We start from the raw sequence: 26438 nt of genomic DNA, 5'->3' as shown, positions 1-26438 counted from the left end.
AATTATTTTCTGCAAAGAAAAACAGAGCACATATGCCATGGAAAAACTGTGTACACAGCTCTGCGGCTTCCCTTCCTAGAAAACACTACATCTATACTGTGCGCAAATCATTTTCCCATCACTACTTCCTCTTCCTTCTCGCTTGGGAAGACCAGAGAGATTAGGTTCTGTCCCTAGGCCTAGGCAGCCCTAAATACTGGAGACTCCGGGAAGAGAAATGTTCAACATTAATTGCCTTTAGCACTCCCCATGAATCTTTGTGGGATGACTCAACCCTTGCCTGCCAACCATCCAGACTCATGAATTCAACATTACCAGAGTCCCTGATGAATTCGTCATTCCTCAACCTGTCCTGCTGCCTGGGTTCCCAGCTTCAGTTACTGGCACCATCATCTAAGAGCCTGAAGCAGGAGTTAAGACACAGATCTTCACTCTTGCTTCTCCTCACTTTAATCATCAATTCCTCACCAGTTCTCAGGGGCTGTACTTCCCTAGTGTCTCCCTGGGCTCTCAGGGCCACCAACGCAGTTATGGCCTCCATACCACCTCTGTGAAGGATGCCGGAACCTGGATCCTTCATTGCCCAACTTGAATTATCCTTCACTGCTAGGAACCTTTCCATGTGATCTTATCATTGCTGGCAACCTTGTGATCTTATCGCGGCCCGGTATAAAAACTTTCAGGAGATTCTCCTGCCCGCAGAGTAAATTCCAGTTTCCTATGTATCACTCTCCTCTCACCCCAAAGTCTCTTTGTACAGCTGTCTGTTCTCTTTACCTGGAATATCCTCTTTTGCCTTTTGCTGACCTCTCTCATCCACCACTGTAGTTTACTTTTGTAAAGCCCACTTTTCAGTTACACTTTCCTTGGCCTCCGTCAAAGCCACCATGGCTAAGCGGGGATAAACACAGACATACACACTCGAGCTACCAGGAGCTACCAGCATTCTGCTCACTCGCTTGTGTCTTTGTCTCCATAGCACCCCCGTGTCACTCCTCATAAAACTATATGCTTTCAACAGGGTAATAACAACATTTCCCCTTCACATTTTCTCCCCAGTATAACGTCTAACCCAGAGAAAGTGTTCAACTGAAATTACTGAATTAATGACAAAAAAATTAGAGGGTGGAGAACAGAATGAACACAGCCCCACATCGAAAGCCTCACTGCCCACATGAAGTCTCCCAGCTTTAGGCCTATCTGTTTAAACTCAGAGGCGGTCCCAGCAACAGATCCAGGAACTCAGGGCATTTCAATTGCTGGAAACAGGCAAAGAAGCTAAACAACTTTTTCACCCAACATTCTCTTCACGGACAATCCACAAGCCTGTGTGTAGACCAAAACTGTCCTAGCAAAAAAACTTATCCTTCTTAGAGACTGCAGAGCTTCTACGACCCATTCTGACGCGTAAAGTTTTTACTTGGGATTGCTTTGGAAAGAGAAATAGAAGGATGCACCTCAATCTTTGACAGAGTTCTAGGGCAGTGGCGGGGGTACCTGTGGCACACAGGCCACAGCAGGCGAGAGGTATCATTAGAGCACTAAAAGGGCTGCCATCACTGTTCTGGGTTCACAGAAAGTGTGTCTAAGTCCATACTGCTGAATGGTGTCATTCTGCTGTTGTGCTGTGAATTAGCCCTTATCTGTGGGAATGTGCAGGGCACTGGATACAGCTCACACTGACCTGGCTTCCTCAGCACAACTGGGACTCCGGTAAGAACTTTCAAAAATCTCTATAAGCTACTGGTCAAAACAGATATACTTTACTTTGTTTCTGTAATAACTGTATATTTGCTTGAGTTCAGCACCACAAAGAAATGAAACACCGGTCAAACCATCTATCTGCTACAACATTAAAGAAAAAAATTGCTGTCTTTTACGCTAATTATCCTGGATTGTATCATTAAAAATGTAGATAATAAGTACTCTTACACATCTTCCAGCAACAACTCTGATAATTTACAATAATTACATAAACATGCTTTCCTGCTAAAGATAACTTTTAATAATCTTACATAAAAACATTAAAATAGGATATATTATAGTTATCCCACTTTCTAAATTTAGCACGATATATTTATATTTTCATAAATAAAAGTAACTGGCTAATTTACATCTCATTGGTTTTTAGAAGCATTTTATCTGCATTTGCATTCAGGATTAACACAGAAGGTGAAGCCCAAAAATGAAGAATGGAATCACTGCCAGCCACATCTGTGTCAGCCTCCTAAAGTCACTAAAATATGATAGATTAGTTTTTTCACCTCTTAAGAACAGAATTCAGTGGCCTCAAGTATTACAGGGAAATACCTAAGGGGTATGTGCCTAAGGAGCTATGATTTACAATTATTCTCTTTTATACTGATTTAACAAAAATGACCATGATAGAAAATTGTATGCAGCCGTAGAAAGTCGATAAAATATTGATTCACAGCAGAAACTAAGGGAAGAAAAAAATGCTTATAGTTCATGCTTTAAGTTTTCTATCTAATTTGGTAGAAGACCTTTTCACCTGAAAGTAATTCCATGTTTACAAAGCATTCTTCTGATTGCACATGAATTTGCTTTCACAAGCAGATGGACAAATCAAATCTCAGCACCTTGTTCCCCAGTCTATCAGGCTGAGTTTGTACCCAAATTAACCCAAAAGCATTGATACAGCCACTGCAGAGCCAAAAAGAATGCCTCTCACCATCAGAAACTACGGTGAAATTCTGTTATAATAGGTGGGTGGTATGATATTTAAAAGAATTTCTGGCTTCCCCTCTTGAAAAAACATTTTCTCTCCAAATGCAAAGTTGAAGGTTATTAGTAGGTAATAAGAAAACAGGTCTGAAACAGGTTACATTTGCTACCATTCTTCATATTTAGAACATTCTTGGACTTTGATTATTAAAACATTTATTTATAAACTCTTGGGAGGAAAACTACTTTAAGACTAACAGATAAAAAGGGCTCTGTGAATATTACTTCTTAACTTTTACTTATTTCCAAGGTTTCTGTTCCCCGTCTGGCAAAACAATTCAAGCCTAGTAAGTAGGTAGGTGCAATGCACAATCTCTATAAATTCGTGGCAATGTAGTCTTCACAAAGGGATGATGAGATGCAGAGAGACACAGTTTTCTTTAAATAAGTAAAGGATAGTGTTAGGTAAAAAGAGCCAAAAACCAGGACCACACCAGAACCATAACAAGCCTTTATTATGGGGAGGATCTGCCTGGCTGTCTCTGAACAAAGGAGAGAAAGCAACATGGCAGAACAGGGAGCTTCTTTTGGGGTTAGCCTGAGCTGGGGTAGAGTTGAGTGAGGTAGTATTAAGGGACTGGAGGAGCCTGTGACATCACTAGAAGGGGCTTGTGACATCACTAGTTGCTAGGAGGTAGCAAGTATCAGGTTACCTTTCTTGGTGGAAAGAGGGGTATGTCAGGAAGAATATTGTGTTTTGGTGGGAGAAGCCATATTTTAACATGGTGTTATGGGAGGGAGGCTGCTAGTCCATGTGACAGCCACCTTAAAGTGCAGAGCATTAGGGGAAGGAAGAGGATGCTATTTTATGTACCAGCCATTTTAAGGCCAGGGACATATAACAGATAGAACTTATAACACATATAGCAAGCAACAATCACTTCCACAAGCCCTGGCATTTGTGTTCCTCCAAAGGCAAATATTCAGGGTGACAATCACCTCTACTACTCTTCTATTGTTTACATTTGTTTCAATAAACTACTGGGCTTCCCTAGGTATATGCCAGGTAATGAATGGCAACTCAGCTCATTTCTAACTGTGATCTTCCCAGCCACATGAATCAAAGATCACTTTTTGGCATAACATCCCCGTAATAACTATGCCCCTCCCAGAGTCAGTGCCATGACAGACTCCAGAGTCACCTCCATCATCCTCTCTATCTACCAGAGAGTTTCTACTGCAACTATTTCTGACCTGAAATCTATGGACTTCTGTGGGGTCTATGGGTAGAATTCACTGAGTCCATGAATTTAGTTCTTTTTTAAAAAATGAAAGTTATCATTATCTAGTAAGGACATTGTATCTGAAAGTGTACCTTGATCGAGTATAATTGTCCTATATGTTTTTTGGCCAATTAGTCTGGCTGTTAATCTGTATAAATGATAACTAACTTTATGACTTATCAGATACATAAATGAATCTGATAGTCCCAAAATAAAAGGGGAAAGAAGAGAAAAAAAAAGAATTGAGGGGATGGGGATTTAGTTTAGTAGTTCTGCCACCTGCCTCACAAGCACAAGGTCATGAGTTTGATCCCTGGTACCACACACACACACACACACACACACACACACACACACACACAAAAGAATCGAGATGTGTTATGTACATGTACCAATTCCCTGCAATGAATGTACTCATTATGCATTGCAACATGTACTAATACAAATTAAAAATAAATTTTTAAAGTCAAAAAATTTTTTCACTAACCAAAAATTGAACTGTAACATTTCTTTTACTTATACATGTATATCACAGTATTAACAGTAATTATGATTTTTGTCTTCAACAGAAATGTGATATATTTTCATATCCTGCAATAGCTGGCAAAGACATATTAAAATTATTTATAATTATTATTATAGCCAGTCATAGCTGTTACCAGACCTATCTGTAGATGTTGATAGCTGATATACTAATAAATAACCACACTAATAATATATTCATTACCATTTCAAAATAACAGGTTTTTGTTATAATATTACATATTTTATTTTATGAATTTTTGCAATGTCACTCTTAAAAGACATTCATAGGCTTCACCAAACTGCCAATGGGATCCATGATTTAAAAGGCACAAAAATCAGGTTAGCTTTGGAAAAGGGCCTGAAAGTCGGGACATCACACAGCTATGTAGTAGCAGAAAAGTGGCTAGAAACAAAATCCCTCACATCAGATTTCAGGCATTTTCATTATATTGTATTGTTTTAGCTAATCCTACTTTTAAAAAATTAGAGCAACCCCAAAAGAAAGAGCATATAAGGGAATCACATCCTAGGTACTGTATGAGGCATTGGACTCTCAAATCCATTGTTTTTTCCATTCTTACACTCTCATTATCACCAGAACCAGAATTGGTAGAAGTGTCTTCTATTCATAGCAAGTGTGTCACAAAATTTAAACAAAATTAACAACAAAAAAGTTCATTTGCATTTCACTATAGAAAATTATCCTCAATCACACCTAATAGGACATAAGCATTACCTAGTATAAAGAATCCTGTCTAGAAAACACATTCAAAAGTCTTTCATACTGGCCACTGAGAAAGAGAAAATATATACATGAAAGTAAAAAGCTTCAATTAATTTATATCTACTAGGGTCACTACTGTAAAAAAATGAAATAAAACAAAATAAGTAGTAAATGTTGGGGAGGATATGTAGAGAAACTGGAGTCTTTGTGTACTTTTGGTAGAAACAAAATGGTACAGTTGCTATAGAAAAGAGGATAGCCATTCCTCAAGAAGTGACAAATAGATCTACCACACGATCCAGCAATTCTACTTCTGGATATATTCCCACAGGAAAGGAAAAGCAGAACCTCTAAAGCACTACTTGCACACCTGTGTTCACAGCAGTACTATTCTAACAGCATTATTCACAACAGCTAAACAGTAGAGCAAACCCAACTGCTTAGGAGGGATAAAAAAGGCAACAAAATGGGCTATGTAAATATGGTGGAATATTATTTGGTCTTTGAAAAGGGAATCCTGACATATGTGACAAGTGGATGCATTTTGAGGTTATTGTGATTTTAAAAAAAAAGGCAAGCCACAAAAAGCCAAATGCTGTATGGTTCTGCTTTATGAAGCACATAGAAGAGTCAAATTCACAGACATGGAAAAGAGAATGGTCATTTCCAGGATGGGGTGGTTGGGTGGGAAAATAATGTTTAATAGCTATGGAGTTTCAGTTTTGCAGAATGAACTCTAGAGACTGGGTGCATAACAGAGCGAATGTACCTAACACTAACATGAACTAATGTCAGACAAAAATAAAAAAGGATGAGTGTAGAATATAAATAAAGGATGTATATTCTTGCACATTTTCATCTTACAAACATCCAAAATACCACTCATCATAATCACACACACACACACACACACACACACACACACACACACACCCAGCCTCCCACTCTTAACTTTGTAAATAACTCAAGTATCTCAAATGTGTTAAAGGTCCTGGTGTTAGGAGGTTTGATTTTCAGTGTTCCAGCATCTTCACTTTAATCCACCCACACACATTGGGCTGTGTTTAAGTAACAGGACTCATGGAGTGGCTCTCTCACTTTGATTCTCCATAAACCACCTAGGGCTGGCAATCTGAAAACACAGGCTTCATGGCTGATCTGCTGCTATAAACTATGGACTCTGACTTGCTATAAAAGAGAAAGGATAGTATCAAAAGCCAGATCTAGCACATAGAAGTCTTTTCTTAATCTTTTATCTGGCTACCTCTCCAGAAAATGAAGTCATAGTGCTGAGTTTAGACTGAGACTAAATTGGAAAAGTAAGTGTGTCTGTGTGTGTGTGTGTGTGTAAAACTCAGAACTATCATAAAGCATAAAGCATAATTGTTTAGAATATCTGAACTCAGGGCCTTTTGCTTGAAAGATAGGAGGCAGACCTACTGAGCTAAATCCCCAGCCCTGCACAGGATATTTTTAATGCAACATTGTTCTTCCTCCATTGAGCTTCAATCCCACAAACTTTACATGCCATTTTATAAGCTGTTATCCCCAAAGCTCTATATGTTTCTCAATAACATATATGTGCCAAAAAGTAGATATGGCTATTTATCATTGGTAATTTATGAGACTGTGAAATAGTGAGAGGAGGGAGGAAAAACGTCAAACTGTGGGGGGAAAAAAAGCTACCACTGCCCAAGGTCACAGCATGGAGGCTCAATGTTATTTCACACACACAAATCAGATCAATTGAAGATGGAAATGCATTATACATTAGACAAACAGTTTCAAACCTTGATAAAAGCAGACCTTGGAATGTGCATTAACAACAATTTGCATTTGGTAATGTTTCATATTTGAACACTAGATGTGCTGAGGGGGGGAAACAAATAAAAAATATCCAATTGCTTTCTTGAAATATTGATGGCAGTTCAGTAAAAGTTCAGAGCAGTAATAAAACTCCAGGAGTTATCTGTCCCTAATACAATATCTTTTATCTGATACTATTCATTGCCTACCCACCTCCCTGTTTCCCAAGTTCCACATGAAGGTTTTTTTCATAAATAGTTCGTCCTAAAACAAATGCTATATTCATTCCAGATTTGAATTTGGCGATGATATATCCTACTGTCACTCTTTTGCTAGTGAAAATATGGAACACCAGACTGCCAACCTAGCAATAATGTACCATGCAATACGAGAATTGAAAACTTGGAAGGCACTTACAATAGATATAAAAGCCACTTGGCACTATGTATTAAGATTCATAAACATGTTCACGTCACTTTGGCCTAGAAATCTCTAGTCTGGGAATTTATCCTAAGGAAACAGTCCAAAAGACAGAAAAAGCTAGATGTATGAATATGCTCCCTGTGGAGTGCTTTCAGTCAATAAAGCTCTATTAGGTGTCTATTATGTGCCAGGCACTCTGCCTGCATGAAGTCTGTGCTCAAGATACTCATGATCATCTGAAAATTTGGATAAGCATACACAGAATTCTAGCATGTTGGGGTAAATGCTAACAGAGGGCTCATCGAAGCCAAAGAAATAGAATATGGTAGAAAAGAAGAAAGAAAGGGTCTGGAGGATTTTATAAAACTTGGAGTAATTACCCTATAATTTATTCATAGTATTTTAAAGAGTTTAGGTTAATGTTAAACTAGTGAATAAATCCATTTATGAAGGCTTATCCTTCAATATATTTTTAAATTTAAAAAATTACCCCAGGTTGGGGATTTAGGTCAGTGGTTCCACCACCTGCCTCACAAGCACAAGGTCAGGAATTCCATCCCTGGTACAAAAAAAAAAAAAATGCCCTTAGTAGTACTCTGAAGTCCTTCATCTCTTCCTTCTCACTGTGTGGGAGTAGAGTGATCAATCATAATTCCTCATCTGGCACATTCTACCATAATCTATTTCAATATCTTAGTTTTCTAATAGACACCAGAGTGTCCTTAATCAAAGCTGCTAAGGAACTCTGAGTTCACTTTGCTTAAAAAACAAAACAAAATAAATACACAAAAAAAACCCTTATCGCTCCTTTGAGAACTTTTCCTTTCAAAAGCCCAGAGTTGGCACAGGAACTGCTGTAAGATTTCAGAAGGCTCTTTGCTAAATATGGTATTCTTGATTTGTAATGATTCTTAATGTACCGATAAAGGAAAAATTACGGGTTTAAGGGTTATGTTGGTAAGCTTTTGCACAAGTACAGACTGGACATACCTAGTTATACAAAGTAGGAAATATCTGTAACTAAATCAGGACATGTTGCTTCAGCACACCTGAATTTACACTTGAATTAGAGACAAGCCTAGCTGTGTACCACACACAACATCCAGTTCAAGCCAGGACATGCTACATATCCGGGTGCGGGAGCAGGGAGCTGTCTCCTTCAGCGTGTTCTGCCCTGTGCCCTGGCTCAAGGCTTTGGATATGTTCCAGAAGTGAGGTACAGTTCTAGAAAGGTCACTAGAGTAAGCCATCCTTCAACTGTCTTTTGGGGGGAAAATAACACCTACAGAGAAAAGTTGAACTCGCAATAATCAATGAGAAGGTAAAATTAACATTATCAAAGGTCTACATTTACTAGGTATTACCCTACATGAGGGATGGACAAAGCTTTTCTATAAAAGGGCACATTATAAATATTCTTCACTTTGTAGGCCAGTTTCCCTTGTGACTACTCCATTCTGCCTTTGTACCACAAGCAGCAGATAATCCGTATCTTAAATTCGCTATGGCTATATTCTAATAAAGCTCAAAATACAAAAACAGCTAGGGCCTGCAGGGCTACCTCTATCCTAGACACTTCACAATCTATTTTATTTAGGGCATAAAACAAGTTTGCTGGCTATGTTTTCTCACTAAAGAATGAAAAATCCAAGTATTGGAGGTCAGGGGACCTGCAAGATCCCATGTTTGGGCCAATGAAGAGTCAGCATCCCAACAAAAGCCTGTTCAAATCCAAAGTCTTGAAGCCTTTCTGCTCTATAAGAATGGTCTCTTACGTTGAGGATAGATAAAAAAGAGATGTCAGCTTGAGTGAACTGGTTAATATCAACTGCTCTCAGACCAACTATGGCAAAATACAGAAGACATCAAAAATGCTGGTAAATTGGGTTGCAGGTGAAACACTCCTCTCAGAAAATTTTGAAAAATTCACCACAGTACTAGACTCTTTCAAACCATTGGGGAGAAGAAGTTAACCTTTGCCGTAACATGGCAGATTATGGCAAAGCTAAAATGCAGTCATCTTGCTGGAATTTCAATGTTCTCTAAGAGGATTTTGTAAAATAACCTCACTGCTATTCAAATACTCAGTAACTCATTTGTTCCACAACCAGACAGTGAACTGGGTAACTGTGTTTTATGTTTTTATTTATTTTTTATTTTTTGGTACTGGGGGATCGAACTCAGGTCCTTGTGCTTACAAGGCAGGAGGCAGAATCACTGAGCTAAATCCCTGGCCCCGGGTAACTGTGTTTTAAAAAGGATGCTGTACTTGTTAAGAACTTGGGATGCAAGGCATAGATCCTAGAAGCAACTGCCCACTGATCTGAATTGCCACCTAAGGGTAAAAAGAAACTGTAAAGGTGATACACACAGCTCAGGGCCTAAAACTTAGAAGAAGAGGCAAAAATGTAAGTGCACTTCTAGATAAACCTTAATCTAGGCTCTTGTTCCTTTCTTTCCCCCTTGAGAGATTACATATCCTATTTTCACCATGGTTGTGTTAATTTGGAACGTGAAGATAAGGTTCTAAGGCTATGTCTATTGCTTCCCAGCTTAAAATTTTGGTATCTAAACATAAATGTTATCAACTTACAACCAGGAGATGGGTGGGGTGTGTGACTAGATGGTTCCGATAGTCTCATTTTAAACACATGATTCAGTATGCCCAATTTTTAAAAAAAAAAGTACTAGTCTGAGCCAGGCCTGGTGGTGCATGTCTGCAATCCCAGAACTCAGGAGACAGGCAGGAGGATCTCAGCAAGTTCGAGGCCAGCCTGGACCATGTAATGAGTTAATGGATAGCCTGAACTACATAGCAAGACCTTGTCTCAAAGTTTAAAAAAACAAAACAAAACTACTCTGGATGAACTTACATGTCCATATGATGTATTTTAACCCATGACATGGGTTTCATGGTGTTAAAAAAAAAAAAAAGTTTTCATGATTAAGACTACTTCTCTCTTAAAAAAAAAAAAAAAAAAAGCAGAAAGTATTACTTAAAAAGTTGCACAGTTTATTTCTGAAAATTAAATGATGATTTTCCCCAAAGGACAGAGGGAAAGAGAAGATGTGGAGCAGATGGATTCATTGTCGTTCCCCGCCCCTCAGGAGAAAAAAAATATTTCTGCACCTTGCAAAAATATATTAATTGGCCTGCCATCTGGCAAGCCTGCTCATATCCATAAAGGATAAAGTTTAGATCTTGAGGTTTAACATTTAAGCCTATGGTACTTGGAATCTGAGTTAGCACTCATATTTTTAAAGGGTACATTTTAAGAAAGATCTAAATACAGGTGGGAAACAACAGGACCTGAAACATGCAACTTTCCAGGGTGATATCACCAGGACAGTGCTCAGCCCCAGCTGCATATCAGAGAGGTGGCTATGAATTCGCCCGTGACAGTCAGGGCTGTGCATCAGCTCAGCAGCAGCCAGGCCATCATCTCTCATTTTTCTTGTCTATTACAGATATTTTTCAAAACTTCTAAAACTCTGTCCATTGTACACCTGGAAATTTAAAAGAATCTCAGTAAGGGAGAAAAAACACAGATCATAAAGCAGAAGGTAAAATAAAATATGAATTTTGTGGTGTGTGTATCCATGTATGCAAGCATGTAAACACACAAAAAAGCTGGCAAATTTTAAATTGTGCTTATATTCGAATACTAGGTTTGGGGGTAATTTTTTTTCCTTAATGGTTATTTATATTTTTTGCATTCTTTTTCTTGAGCATGTGTTGGTTTAAAATTTATTTTAAAGGATATATAAGGTCCAGTGGTGTTTAAATATAATAAAATAATGGAAGAATCTGATTATTTTACAAAGCAAATGAGGTACTCTGAATTTATGTTTTATAAAATGTATGTTTTGTTTGGTCTTCCCCTGCATAGAAAAACTCAAAAGATTCCTTCTAGTTCTCCATATTTATATTTTAGCTATCATAATGTATGTTTTAAAACACCTGTCTTATACAGCACTTACATACTATACTGTGAGTAAAATCTCCCACCTCATGGGCCTGTTTTCTTCCCCAATAAACAATTCCAAATTATTTTTAACCATTTCCTGCTAGTTAATTTTATTTATTTTCTAACACCTTCTTCACCTATGTAGAACCAAAGGGGCTACAGTATATTAATAATGAGCCATATAATTTTTCTTTCAAATATCTCATTCTGATGCTTTTTACTGGCACTTCATTTGACCTTATCAACCATGTAATCAAATGATATGTTAAATCATTTCCTTACAAAAATGATGCTTGCAGAGAACCACACAATACCATGCTATATCAGATGGGGTCGTGGGATAAAAAGAAAAGACATTAGCGGGAAAAAGCTTGAAATTTTAATAAATGTAGAGCTTGACTGAAAAAAAAATGGAGGGTATAGAAAGTAAAATAAAACATTTTATCCTTACCCTGAGCTAGCATTATCAAATTATTACAAATATTTAAAATTTCTTAAGGCAATTCATATCTTACTTCTGGTGTTAGCTATGTGACTATCTAGGTTTTGATACTTTGAACTGCACAACTAACAAGCATGACTGTATAATATATAAATGGCGCTTCAATGTAAAACAAACAAAGAAAATCCAAAAATCACTTAATTGCCTGGACTTTCTTTCCTACAGTAAGTAAATGAGACTGCTAGGTCTCTTGTCAGTGGTAACCTCAAAAAGTCTTCAGTCTACATTACTGGTCATGATAAACGACTTTAAAATTTAAAAAAATAAAAAGTATTTAAGGGAAGATGTCCTTCACTGAGTCTTTAGAAAGACACAGCTATTCTTTACAAACAGTTCTCATCATAGCACAGGAAGCTGAGAGACAGCCACTGAAGGGTTTTGTTTAGTTTTATGGTTTAGAAAATTTTACACACAATATTTGTGTCTTCTGCCTGCTGTAGACTATTTATAGTTTGTTCTGATATAACTATTTTATGCATTACAAAGCAGTTACTTCTAAATTCTCTAATAAACAACTATTTTCCCAATGGATAAGATGTATTTATGGAACCACCGCCAAGCCATCTTCTTCTTAAAAACAGTTAGTTTAGTGTATTAAGAGGATTATTTTTTTTAAAACGAAGAGAAGCCATAAGTAATTCATCTCTAAAATCTCCCAACAGACCTTTACCAGCATTTCCCATTGTGCTGCCATTTAAGATACAAATACTTTTGTTCCTTTCATGAAATGAACTATGTGTACTAACACAAGACCTGCACACATTTTGTGATGTGTGCATAATAGACACACATGTTAATGCATAGGATTTTATAATACATGGAGGACAATCTCAGAAAGATAAGCCTAGGTGTAGTGGTGTGTTGCTTATGCAAAAGGCCCATAAAGTAGCAGCTGTTTAGAGCAAGAGACTAAGTAAAGCTTCAATTTAAATGTGCAAGCCCACTCAAACAGCATTATAACTGTGATGCTTTAAGATGAGGAAATTACAGGAGAATACATATACGATTTCCATTAATGGGAAAGAGAAGCAGCAGGTGACAATTTTAAAACAAAGTAAAACCCAATTCTGTTTTTCACTCTCTTCTCTCAGACAGCAGGTGGCATTTCTATAATAAAGATTAAAATTTTCAGAGCTCTATATTCCACAAACACCTACTGCAAAGGGGACGCTGTTATATAAAATTAAGATAGTAATTCTTACTTTACAAATTTTATTTTCAATAATTAGAATACTGTTTGTTGGAGCTCTACTTCCTTTTGAGACAAAATAGTAAAGTTTGTATTGAGATTCACCACTTACTAGTGGTTGGTGTGAGTATAATTACATACTTTCTCAGTCTTAATTTTTTCATCTATATAATAAATACAATAATATAACCTTTAAAAAGTCATAAGGATTCAGTGAGACTACATACATCAAATTGATTCCACACACATTCTCCCCATCCCTTCTTCTTGGCTGATGTTGGTAGATCTCCACTGGTTATTGTATGTTTCTTTAATTATCTGTCTGCATTACTTTCTAACCCCATTAGAAAGGATCAGGCCACTCATTATCTTTGTTTCCCAGATGACAACCATAGCCCCTGTCATATAAAAAGCACTCAATAAATATTTGATACACGAATAAAAAAAATGAGGCAAGGTGACAGATCTCCAGACCTTGCCCACAGAAGTCAAACACAGCCAAACTGGATTATTACATTACCAAGTTTCAGGGGTGATTCAAGCTCATCTGCAAGCTTGCAGAGCAGTAAAAGGGTCACAGAGAAATGACTCAGAAATCAGCCCCTTTAAGTATTTTTAACTGTGATTAACTTCCCATGTCTCAGAGCTTACTCCTCCAGCTATAAGCTTCTTGGTCTTCTGGCCCAGGATAAACACTTGATTCTGCTTTAGTGCTTCTAAGGCAGCCAAAGGAAAGGAATGCAAAGAAAAGCAGCCTCAAGGTTGGAGGATACCTTTCCCAATACAATCCCTAAGACATCTTAACAAATTCAGTCTATGAGTAGAAGACAAAAACAGAACCAAGTGAAACAAAAGCAAAATCCCAATCACTTTGCCTAACAAACCTTTAATATTGAGTTTAAGATATATACACACCTGGGACTTCCCAACAAATTCCATAAATGCTGGGCCATGAACACCCTCCAACCATGTTAGTTTCTCTATGAAATAGATTTGAAATCAAACCTGTTAAGTAGCAGGAGAAACAGCCACTGCCTGCTGGACACACTTATAAGAATAGAAACTTTGAAAAGTGAGGTTTGTTTCTTCAGCTCAGACTGGGCATGTCACTTACGTGGGAACTAAAGCACTGGCTTAAAACAAGACTACAATCTTACTGGAACAATAGGTCATGACGAGCTTCCTTAATGCCAAAGAAAGTGTTTAGAGGTGATTTCTGCTAACTGAAAGAAAGGGTAAAGGGCATATATATTTACTCTGGCTTGAATACAATACTTCTGAATATGTGCATCATGCCAAGAGTCAGAACTCTTTTTCCTCATGGATTTTTAACCTGGGACCCATTCCATGGAATGTTTGTATTTCCCAGGAATGGCACCAAAAAGCTGTATTATATTAAATGAGAAAGCCCACTCAAACACCATTATAAACAGTGCAGTATCTGTACCTTTTGACTTCTTAAATCTGATACGAAAAGTTAGACTAATTTCAGAAGGTAAGAAAAACTCCAAGTGCTTTTGTTTAAATAACTTTCTGTAAGTAGTTAGCAAGCGACAAGAGATTATCACATTGTCAAAGAAACAACGTCTACTGGCCAAACATCTTCACAATGGCTATGTTGGTAAAATGGCATCCAGACTACTAAAATTGAAGAAACGAACTGAAGAGAGCAGGTCTCTATTCTTGAGCTTGGATTCCCTTGTTAAGAAATCCACTACTCTGTTAATTTCTCAGGTTATAAGTCTTTGACTTCGAAGGCTAACTTACCTCAACTTGACAGGAAAGAAGATACCTTCTAAGAAAGAATGATACATGCAAATTTTACAGATTACAAAGTAAAACTATGGCGACTTTTAAGTTCATGACCCAAGCAACCAACCCCAGACATCAAATAATAAAACAGCACAGTTCCACTATGGCCTCAAAGGAAGCAAGTCATATGCCTGCCATTTTGATGGGGGCCAGAGGGTCTCCACCACAGGACAAGTATTTGGTATTTTTACCCACCTACAATTTAGGGAGAGAACCTGCTGCTCATCCTGTGGCTGCTGCTGAAAAGCTTCTCCGAGAATTGTTCCTTTCTTTTTATTCTGAAAGTTCTTTCCAAATTAGAGATATTAACCATCTTGTTCTGGTGGCTTCAACTATGAAATCATAATCGTAGATGATGGAAGCCCAGATGGACCAAGGGATGTTGCTGAACAGATGGAAAAGATCTATGGATCAGATAAAATTCTTCTAAGACCACAGGAGAAAAAGCTGGGACTACGAACTGCATATATTCATGGAAGGAAGCATGCCACAGAAGACTATAGAATTATTATGGATGCTGCTCTCTTACACCATCCGAAGTTTATTCCTGAATTCATTAGAAAGCAAAAGGAAGGTAATTTTGATATTGTCTCTGGAAATCCCTACAAAGGAAATGGAGGTGTATATCTCTGGGATTTGAAAAGAAAAATAATCGTCCTTGGGGCCAATTTTATAACTCAGATTTTGCTGAGACCAGGAGCATCTGATTTAACAGGAAGCTTCAGATTACACAAAGAAGTTCTACAGAAGTTAATAGAAAAATGTGTTTCTAAGGGCTACGTCTTCCAGATGGAGTTGATTGTTCAAGCAAGGCAATTGAATTACACTATTGGTGAGGGTGCACTATCATTTGTGGATCGTGTTTATGGTGAATCCAAGTTGGGAGGAAATGTAACAGTTTCTTGAAAGGATGATTGACTCTTTTTGCTACTACATAAAAGAAAGTTATTCATTGCTACTTATGTTCATTTCAATTGAAATATAAAAGGAGCCCTGTTACTGATTTATATAACATGTATTCTTGGAGCATAAGCCATAAGGTAAGGTAAGCTTTATATAAATATGTTATCTGTAGAAACTCCATTTTTTACTTCAAACAAAATTTTAAAGTTACTAGCCTAATAAGCAATGCTCTCAATTTTCATTTACATTTTCCTGTATTAAGACCTATAAATAAATGCATATGGGTTTTTGAATTAAATGTTGCTGGTTTCTTTAAAGTATGTTGATTGAAGAATATCTTATATTGGACAGAATCTGAAATATTCTTTATAAAATTTAGATTCATAGCTCTTTATGCCTGATGTTGGGAAAGGAGTGTTAATTATGCTTATGAAATATATGGCGGATTCTGTATGATACCTATATTCCATAAAGCCAGAGCAAATATTTCATTTAACTGAATTCTCTAATATTTCAAAAAGATAATTATTTTCTAACTGTAGCATAGCTTTTGGGTCATATGTTATTTTTAAAATTTGAGTAAGAACATACTATGAACAATTAAGCTTAGTTGACTTTCTTTTGCAAGTAAAAAGAATAGAGTGTGTCTGAGTTACTTAATCATTTTTGCTGAACAACAGGTCTATGTATATTTTGGAGTTTAATTTACTGATAAAACAAAATCTGGTCATTCATTTGCATTTCTCTCTGCTCTAACCAGAAATAAACAATAAACTAAAAACAAAACAAAACTAAAACATACAAGAAATTATGACTCATAAGCACAGGAACCTGTTTCACAGAATCTGTAACAGCAACTATTACCCAGAGTACCTGGGAAACACCACTATTCCACCACTGGCCATGATCACCATTTGAGATCAAAGATGAAAACTTCTTCTGCCTACTATTTATGTATGGAAATGCAAATTTACAGTAGTTCAGACAGCCCACGCAGATGATGTGCCTATCTGCTGTTTTGCTACCAGCCTGCCCTCTGGAGGAGTTGAGCAAGTTTAGGCTAATTTTACAGTGAACTCATTTTTGGATTAGTAAATTATACGCACTTATGTGGATGGGTTCTGGAATGAAAACTAAATAAAATAAAATCTATCCCACACAGCTCCAGTATCTCTAATACTTAGTGTCTGCTCTAGGTAATCTATTTGGAAAATTCTTTGATTTTTTTTTATATCAAAACTCTTGAGATTAGCCAAGTAAAAGCAATAGTATTACAGGAATTCTATCTCAAGTTCCAACATCAACAAGCCATCCAACTCAGACTTAAGAAATAACATTACATAATAGCCACTTAATGGCTATTGTTTTACAGCAACAAAAGATTCATTTGCCTTATTTCCTAGATTACTTTAGTCATAAGGCAGTTTTTCCCATGACAAACATACATTTTCTCCCCTGTTCACCCCTCCACGCATCTGAAAAGTAAAACCTTTAATAATTATAATGTTCAATTTAAAGATATCTATCACACTGCATTTTAAAAGACATACAAGTGAAAGTGACACAAATGATTTTTACATAAGCTGCAAATTCAGTAATTTCTTTCAGGCTTACGAGCCAAGAAATTCAGCAATGGTAAGGTAATATTCTAATAGGGACTATTAAGAAGAGACCCAAAGCCAGGTGTGGTGGCGCACTCCTGTAATCCCAGACTTGGGAGGCTGAAGCAGGAGGATCGCTGTGAGTTCAAGACCAGCCTGGGCTACACAGTGAGTTCCAGGTCAGTCTCAAAAAAAAAAAAAAAAAAAAAAAAAAAAAAAAAAAAAAAAAAAAAAAAGAAGAGACCCAGTCAAGTTTGAGACATCAACATATCCTGTAGCATTTAAAATCGGACAGAAAAAACAAAACAGAGCAAAGACAGCATCTATAAATACTCACACAGCAAAATGGGGCTGGTGAATCCATTGCTTTTCTTTCTCATCCCATGACCCTTAGAAACCTCAACAAGTTGCACAAATGTGATCCCTCAGATTCTCATTCTCTCCACCTGGGGGGGGTCATTCTCAATCTAATAAATTATTTCCAAAGATACCTGCAATTTCAACTTCCATGTCTAGTTAGAAACTTCCAGAGACATGGGGAAGAGCTAAGCGCTTATTCAAGAACTTCTGAATACAAATGGCGTCAGGCCCACCACGCGTGAAGAACCGAATGCTGCCTGTACTTTTGCCTGCAGTTACAGTTGCTAAGAGACTCTAAATTCTAACAAAATCAGGCTCACTGATAAGTGAAAGAACACAGAGTCAGTACAATGCAGAAATGTAATGACTACCTATTCTTCTTACCAATCTATTCACCTTCAAGTGCTGATCACTCAATTCTATGACAGGGTCTTTTTCTTTAAGACAAAACAATATGGTGGCTCAGTTTGACATAGTATAATCACCTCCTCTAATAAGCATGTCTAATACCATTGGGGTGGTTAAAACTCCCACCGGTCCTCTTTGTATTAATAAGGGTTAAGAATATAAATTTCAACATTCTAGAATTCATAACCAAGTTCATGATGAACTTTCCTTACTTCTAGGCAGATAAAAGAAAAGATAAAGTTCCAAAAATACAAGTGTTAACAATCACGGAAACATTCATTTAAAGGTCTCTCTAGTTGCAAAATGTACCATGAATCCAAAAACCATACTACATAAGCCAAGACTTCCACTGACAGAGACTGACTGTTTTTAATAGACAATTTTATGTACATCCTATGCTGACTTTCATCCAAGTAGCCCCAGGACCATTTTCACATCTTGGCTCTAGTACCTAACTTTCAAAATGATTACTCAGTTTCCATGATGTCACTCTAGAATGACTAGCTTAGGAGAAGCGAAGGAAGCTTAGATTAAATAGCTTTGTGTATGCTTACTCACCCTGGACAGGTGTGTATGGGGAGGGGAGTGTCCAGGGCCTCTAGTCCTAATCTCCCTGAGAGACCAACTACTTCCTTTTCAACCAGTATAAGGAGGAATCTCACAACTTATGTACTTGAGCCCTAAACCAGGTTTTCTGTATGGGCCATTTTCATATAGGTGATCAAATGATTTCTTTTTGTTTGTTTGTGTTTTTGTTTGTTTGAGACAGGGTCTCACTATGTAGTTGAAACTGACCTGGAACTCACTATGTAGCCCAGGCTGGTCTCGAACTCACAGCGATCCTCCTGCCTCAGCCTCCTGAGTGCTGGCTGGGATTACAGGTATGCACCACCATACCCAATCAAATGATTTCTTGACTCCAGAATCTGTTAATTAATACCAGAAAGCGGATGGCCCTTATCTTGAAGCTGATGGTTGCCTCTTTTAAAGACATTATTTAGGCTTCCGATAACAGGATTGTATTTGTAAAGAAAAGCAAACAAGGCCATAGAAGAATAGAAGATTCTTTCCTTTGTTGTGGATGTATCAATACACTACCCTTCATTCCTGTGCCTTCAGAAATGACAGAGACAGACAGACAGACACACACACACACACACACACACACACACACACACACCTCTCAGTGCTATCCAATTACACAACGATTAGTCCAGGCATTCCAATGGAGCATATGCTCCACATTCTAATGGCTTATTTTTAATGAACTTCTCTTAAAATCAAAATCTACATTTTTGTACTCATAGATTTCTCTTTCCACCCTGGCCTTCTCTTCACATTCTTTTCCTTCCTTCTTCCCTCCCCTCCTTACTTTTCTACACCCGAGAGGCAAAATAGTCTGTAAACTCCTATCCTAAGCTTCCCAGTAAAGGCTAAAAGCAACACTTTGGAAATGTGCATATTCCTGCTCCCATCCTCTTTACATGGCAAGCTTTAGCAGGCCACAGGCAGTCAGTGAGAAACTCCCCACCATGGTGCAAAACAGACAGGTTCAGCCCAGGACCTGGTGTCCACGCTTTCTCCAAGACCAGGCGAGACAAAGCAGGAGGAGTGAGGGCAGCCCCCATGGCTACAGCTCAGCTTGAGGGAACACAAGCCAGGTTGGAGCTAAGTGGAGATGAGAGGGGGTGGAGGGCGAGGCCTGCTGCCGTGAGCCACAGCCTGCAGCGGAGAGTATGGAGAGAGGAGGATGAAAGGAAGCAGCTATGAAACAGGCCTGGGCAAAGCAGGCAGGGTGTGGGAGGAAACGGCATAGGCACTCAGGGAGGGGCTCAGCCTGCAGGTCAGGCATGGAGAGGAGGGGAGGTGCGGAGCAACAAGGGGGCCAGCCTTCAGTCACTTACATGGAGACGGCCAGCCGCTTGCGCTGGGCCAGAGACCCACAGGTGGGGGTGAGGGGCTGGGGCTGCTCAGAGTAGGGCTTTACAGTGAGAGAATTCAACAGTAAGCACGCAGGAAAGGACATACATATTCAGAGGCTGTGGTGAGCCTTGAGCTACTGGAAAAGAGGTGAAAAGAAAACTGTCATTAACAATTTGGGCAATGAAGCAGACAAGCAAGCGAGTAACCATGAGTAAGGGGATATGATTCAGGGCAGAGAGCTGACGGGACAGCCACGAGTATGGAGAGGCCAGCACATCATGATGTGTGGCTGCTGGATTTAGCTACCCACAGGGACTGGTCACCACCCATGGTCTCCAGTTTCTCCTTTTACTCCTGTTTCCTGGTCTGTGACACACCCACCCCAGCCCATCAGTATGGAGCAACTGTTTGGGCTGAAGTCATGGATGACTTCTCAGCTGACCAGGACACACACCTTCCTTTCACTAACCATTCATTTTCTGGGTCTCGGTGACAACGCTGTCCACAGGCTCCCTTGCAAGTTAGAGGGTCCTGTCCACTTCTGCCAGACTGCCTTTCCAGTACTCAACTGCACCTGTGTCCAGGCTTCAAAGAAGCCCCTTCAGTGCTCCCAGACGAAGCTAGTTTATTTCTCTGATGGTCTGAATGATGAGCTCATGCCTACGTTTTCTGGTCCAACCTGACAAGTGCCCTGCACCTATACGTTCAACTGTCTGCCTAGGGGTATTTCTTTCTTTCTTTTCTGCCTCGAGCCTTTGATGTTCCTAGATAGCTACCCTAAAACTCTGCCTACAGATGGCTCTTCCTCATCCGATGGGTCTCTCGAAGTATTACCTCTTTGAAATGCCTTTCCTGACCACTTTATCTAAAGCAGTAAACCTCCACCCAAGCTCACAGAGTTCCTCCCTCTTCCCAACTCCTGCTTATAGCTATTAGAACAGGATCCACAATCTGGCAGTGGACATATTTACAGGCCAGTTTATAGGTGAGGCCCAAACACTTTGCTGTCCTATTCACTACAGTATCCTTGGCCCAGTCTGGGCCGGGTAATGAAATGAACACTCCAGGATACTCGGCACACAAGAAATACTAGACAAATATGGATTTAACTGTGTTTGGGGGATAAAAGTCATGAGCACAAGTGTAGGTTCTCATGTCTTCCCTCCCTGCACTCTTATGTGTACAGATGGTTCCTCCACTTCCTTTGTCCCCTAAGTCAAAAACCCCAGGGCCATTGTGGAATCTTTCTTTATCCTGCAGAGCTAATGGCTCATTGACTATCAATTTTATATCCCTAATATGTCTCAAAGTTACCATGGTCTTTATTCAGGCCTACAAAATCTTTCAGCTGGGCTGCTGCAAGGACTTGCTGATTGGCATCTAGGTCTTGCCTCCACTCCCAGATCTGAACTCCCCATTGTCTCTGGACATCTCTCCCCAACAGGATAAAGGACAAACTTTGGCGCCTCTCCCTAGCCTCAGCACCCACTACTCACACTTATGTTGTAACAACAGGGATAATGGTAAGAGCTAAGATTTGTTCAGCGTTTTTATGTGCCACTCATTACGTTAAGCAACTTACATGTAGGAATACATTTTGATCTTCACAACAATTGTATAAGTAATTTAGCCCTATTCCATAGATGGAGTGACTTAAGTTCAAAGAAATGAACTTACCCAACAACACTGAGTCAGGAGATGAATGAAGGTGAACTGGCTGCAGATTGATCCTTCTAACCACTGGGCATGACTGCTTCTTCAAGTTTTCTGCTCCAGCGATACTGAACTATGTTCTTGTTCTTTCTGCTCCAACAATACTGAGCTAAGTCCAGCTTCTTTCTGTTCCAGCCATACCTAGCTGGGTATAGTTTCTTAATGTCTATGTTGCCAAGGCCAAATGCCTCTTATACACCATTTCTCTTGCCTCTTGAGAAGGCCCTGTCCGGTTTTTTAAAACTTCCTGAAGTGATATTTTTTCTGTCTCTTACACACTGGCCACTTCTACGTCTTATAAGTACTTGCAAATGTGTCTTGCAAATGCAAATTACATTGCCCTGCATGTAATACATGTCTGGGGGAGCCATGATATGGCCTGGAGTCATAGTGCCCAGGTACACAACAGGTGTTTAATAAATGTATATTTACTGAGCTTTGGGCAAAAGGGGTGAGTACAACTTCATTAATATCCAGAATGTCAGGACAGAAGATAAGTCTACTCTATAACCTTCTCACACATTCACGAGCAAAATAAATAGAAAAACTCACCAAGTACCACAGATGTTTCTAAAGGGAAAATGCAGTATGCTTACAAATTCAATATATTCCAGCAACTACAGCAGATAGTTTAAGAGCTCTGAATGTACCTGCTGTTCACAGCAACTGCTGAGTAATGCTAATTCAGCAAAACAAAGCAAAACAAAATTTAAAAAAAAAACTTCTTTTATCCTTTTGTCCTAGGGAAACTGTATTTGAAAACTGGCTCAAAGTGGTCAACTGAGTTAAAAACTGATGTGGTTAAGGGTTTTACTGATTTAGGTGTTACCCTGGTTTGGAGATTATCATTTATACCAAATGAAAACATGATGTATTTCTGAACATTTAAAACTAAAAATCAAACACTTTCTAGATTTTCCAGGCCTCATTTCAGGACATCTAAAGGCCACCTCAAAATTTAGCAGCCACTTTCAGAAATCACTGCAGCCTTTATTTCAGTGTGATACAGGCATACCAAAGGAAAGCCTTGATCTTATCCCCCAGATGTTCTTAATGGGGGGGGGGGCAAAAGAAAAGATGCTATATCCACAAGCAACACTGTGAATTCAAGCTCACTTTTATGTCTATGACTGATCTTCAATGAACACAATGCCCACTGGGCTGTAAGTTTAAAATTTCCAAAACATGCAAATTGTTCTCAGTCTAAAATAACAAATTTGGCTTAAAGGTTTATGAAGTCACATCTCTGTCCCTCAGAGCAACAGGTGAGCAACTATACTGAGATGGCCTTAAAGTAATTAGGGAAGGGGAAAGAAGAATGAAGGAGTCATAACAAGGAGCCATTTCTAGTGAAATATGTGAGTTTTACAGCAAAGTATTACACACAATTTGTGCATCAAGACACACAATGTCTCTTATGGCCAAGTTAGAAAAGAATGAAAGACATAATATGCCATATTTGGAACACAGCTCTCAAGACAGAAGGTTTCAGATCATCGGTCCTCTGCAATCCAAAAGATTGAGGCCTGAAAGCAAATCTATAGGCTCTCTCCCAAGAACTCTGCAAGTTTGGGACTAGCAGGGCTCTGAACTGGAAGAGAAACCTTAAAAACTTTTCTGTGAGACGACAAGCTAACAAACCAGTGTCATGCTGGACTGACAGGCAGGTATGAGACAGCAAACCAAAAGGCTCACACGGGGACAATTACTACCACAACTGAGGTTTAAAGCAGGAATCCAAAGCCATCCAACATCCCTTTAGTAAGTGGTACAAACTTCCTGTCTTTATGAGTACCGTAGTGCATATTTATAGGCTCAAGGCTGAGTTTTACTCTTGGACAGAAGATGCTGATATAGAACAGGCTAAAATGAAGTCCCCTGGATTATAATGTGAACCAGAACAAGTATGAAGAATAAAATATTGAATACAAACAATCTATCAGACAAGTCAGCAAGCACACAGGAAAGAAGCGAGGTCTGGGCAGAAGACAGGTTCAGAGGGCCAAGGTCATCTGACTGAGGATGAGGACAGGTGTACTCACGTGGACACTGGGAACACCCTCTTTGGGACTGGCAAAAGGACAGGATAACTTGCAAATAAAGAGAAAACTGAGATCTTTGAGCAAACTGACCAGCTAGACAAAAGACTGGGATTGGTTAGAGGAGACAGGATTGTGAGCAGGTAAGGAATACCAGAGAAGCAAGACAATGTGAGCACAGGCCTCACCTCCTCATGAAAGGAATGAGCCAGAATTGTAAAATAATCCAATGCACAGCCACAAACACTGGCCTGCAACAAGCATCTGTCCTTCATCTCTCCCAATCTGTATATTTCAGGTTAAGTATCCTTAATCCAAAAATTCAAAAAGTTTCAGATTTTTGGATTAGTTTAGATTAGGAATGCTCAACTCATAAAGTCTACGCATGTGTTCCAAATTCTGGAAACCTCTGAAATCAGGAATACTTCTTGTCCCGAGTCTTTTGGAAAAAGACTGTAAAATAAAGGTCTGTAAAATAATGCAGGGATGGTTCCTTTGAGATAGACAGCAAGTGGATGTAGAGATGATGTTCAGTAAACTTGTTTTTAAACTCCAAGAATCCTGGGAATGCCCAGGAACTAACAGGTTGTGAGAACCTCTGCTCATGGGCAATAAGTAAGAAAATACATCTCCCTATCTGTTTTGATGAAATGAAGATACAGGGTCAAGACTTGTGGATTAGAAATGGCCTTCCTACGTACTACCACTTTGCTGGAAGAATATAGGTGTCTTTAGGACCCTGGCTCTCTGCCAGTGTGATTTTCTGAACTGGAGTGTTCAGGATGGACAAATACTGTCCTGAAGCCGGCAGTGGACAAGCCTGAGAATTCCTTCTGCTGGGATTCTCCCAATACTATCATCAACAGGTAGACAGGGGTAATATAGCTGCTTTTCAGGTTCAGACTCATAAGTATGATACTAGTTCTTAACTCCCCAAGAAAGGGCTCCAGCTATGAGCAGAGGCAGCCCTGGGGGCTAGGACTTTGTTACTTGGAAATAAAAAAAGTTCCTGTTAAATTGAATAGTTGAGAAGTTACAGGATTTACCACCATGAGGGGCAAGTGGCCTTTTCATCTCTCTCTCTCTTTCCAACTGTATTGTTCTGAAGATACTGTACATAGATGACACAGCTTGAACAAAATGACCAATATTAAAAGAGTTTCTTAGCATATTATATTTCAGAATGAGAAAAGAACAGCCACAGCAGTATCTAAAAGGCCCGACTTTAGAACCCACCATGGTTTAGTGGCATCAACACTGTTTGAGTTGCATTAAAAGTATCACTTAAAAACTTGTCCGATTTCGTGAACACACACACACACACAAACATGTGACTTGTGAGTGTGTATAAACAGTACATTTGAGAGCATTCCAAAATGTAAGAAAGACCATGAGACATTTCAAAAGGAAAACTAAGTTTTTCAAAGTACTCCATATTTGCACTTATACTCCGAATACCTACAGGTATAAAGAAACAGAAAGAACCATTTTCTTGACAACAGAGCACAGAGACTATGAAGTTCCAAATCTGACAGTCTGTATGCTGTTTATTTTACGGTAGTGTTGCAGGCATGTTCATGTGCACGTGCAAGGCGAGCTCTGATGAAAAACCAGGAATCAGGAATGGGTACTTACACAACTCAAGAGGATTCACCCCTACAAAGCCACAACAATGCTACTCTTCTTTGCTGGAAAGAAAATGTGGAGGAAGAAATGTCTCCTCTACAATCATATTCTCTCACTCCAAGTGGGCAGCAAACTGACTTTCACTTACAGCATGAGTTTCATTTTGACTTTGAAATCTTTCGGCCACCTCGTCTGTCAAACATGTTGACAAAATGAAAAGGCCAGCCTTGTATTAGCAATAAATGCCAAGGAAACCGGTAAAAAATCAAAATGGCAAAGTTACACAGATTTGCCTCTCTAGGCAGGCAGCCAAGGTGAAAGAGTCTAACTTGGGCTATCTGTGCATCCTACATCTGAATATTATAAAGGATGTATAATAGAGAACACCTGAAAAGCTCTACCAAGTGTACCATGGCTGAATGCAATGGATAAACGTGATGAGACTAAACGGCCAGCCTGAGACAAAGTAAATCCCCCAACTCCTTTCACACTACCCACCACTCAGAAGGAAACCTCTTAGCAACCACACTTCAAAGGGAGAACTCCTAGAAGTGCATTCATCAGGATTACCCGGAAGCTAGAGACCAGGAATACCTGAAAAGGTAGCCCCCTACCAAGACATGAACTTTTCAGTCACCCAATAAACAAAAGCCCAAGCCTCCTGGAGAAGAAAGCATTCCCTATCCCAGCAAAGGAGCCCGCGTTTTTACCTTTGTGTTCGCCGAAGCCTGTTCCCACTCCTCAAATGAGGCAAAGTAAAGTTTGAGAGCACAGTCCAAAAATTGGGGTCAGACATATCCATTTCTTTTTCTCTTCAATTCACTGCAGGTTTAAGACCATGAGACCAAAATGAGGAAAGGAAAAATTAAAAATAAAAGGAAAGGCAGTCAGAAAAAAAAAAACCAAACAAACAAAAAACAAAAAAAAACTGATTATACTCCTTCCAAA

The 26438-nt window shown here is 38.9% G+C and overlaps 1 protein-coding gene and 1 pseudogene across 3 annotated transcripts in view; one reads left to right on the top strand and one right to left on the bottom strand.

Annotated features, from left to right (window-relative positions):
* Nucleotides 1-26438, bottom strand: part of Mast4 (microtubule associated serine/threonine kinase family member 4) — a 493834-nt gene that overhangs the window by 136606 nt on the left and 330790 nt on the right. Inside the window, exon 1 of one of the 3 annotated variants that reach the window (XM_010637279.3) lies at nt 26201-26386. The exons of 1 other annotated variant lie outside the window; for it this stretch is intronic. In XM_010637279.3, the coding sequence (XP_010635581.1) occupies nt 26201-26292 (92 nt within the window). In that variant the 5' untranslated portion in view covers nt 26293-26386. Of the gene's footprint in view, nt 1-26200; nt 26387-26438 lie in introns of those variants that run through there. One more of the 3 variants, XM_010637283.3, reaches the window with a different exon arrangement.
* On the top strand, nt 14949-15855 carry LOC104871434 (annotated as a pseudogene).

This window comes from Fukomys damarensis, unplaced genomic scaffold, assembly GCF_012274545.1.
Source record: "Fukomys damarensis isolate Sample0158 unplaced genomic scaffold, DMR_v1.0_HiC HiC_scaffold_1, whole genome shotgun sequence".
Lineage (NCBI taxonomy): Eukaryota > Metazoa > Chordata > Mammalia > Rodentia > Bathyergidae > Fukomys > Fukomys damarensis.
This window is presented reverse-complemented; position numbering and strand designations above follow the sequence as displayed.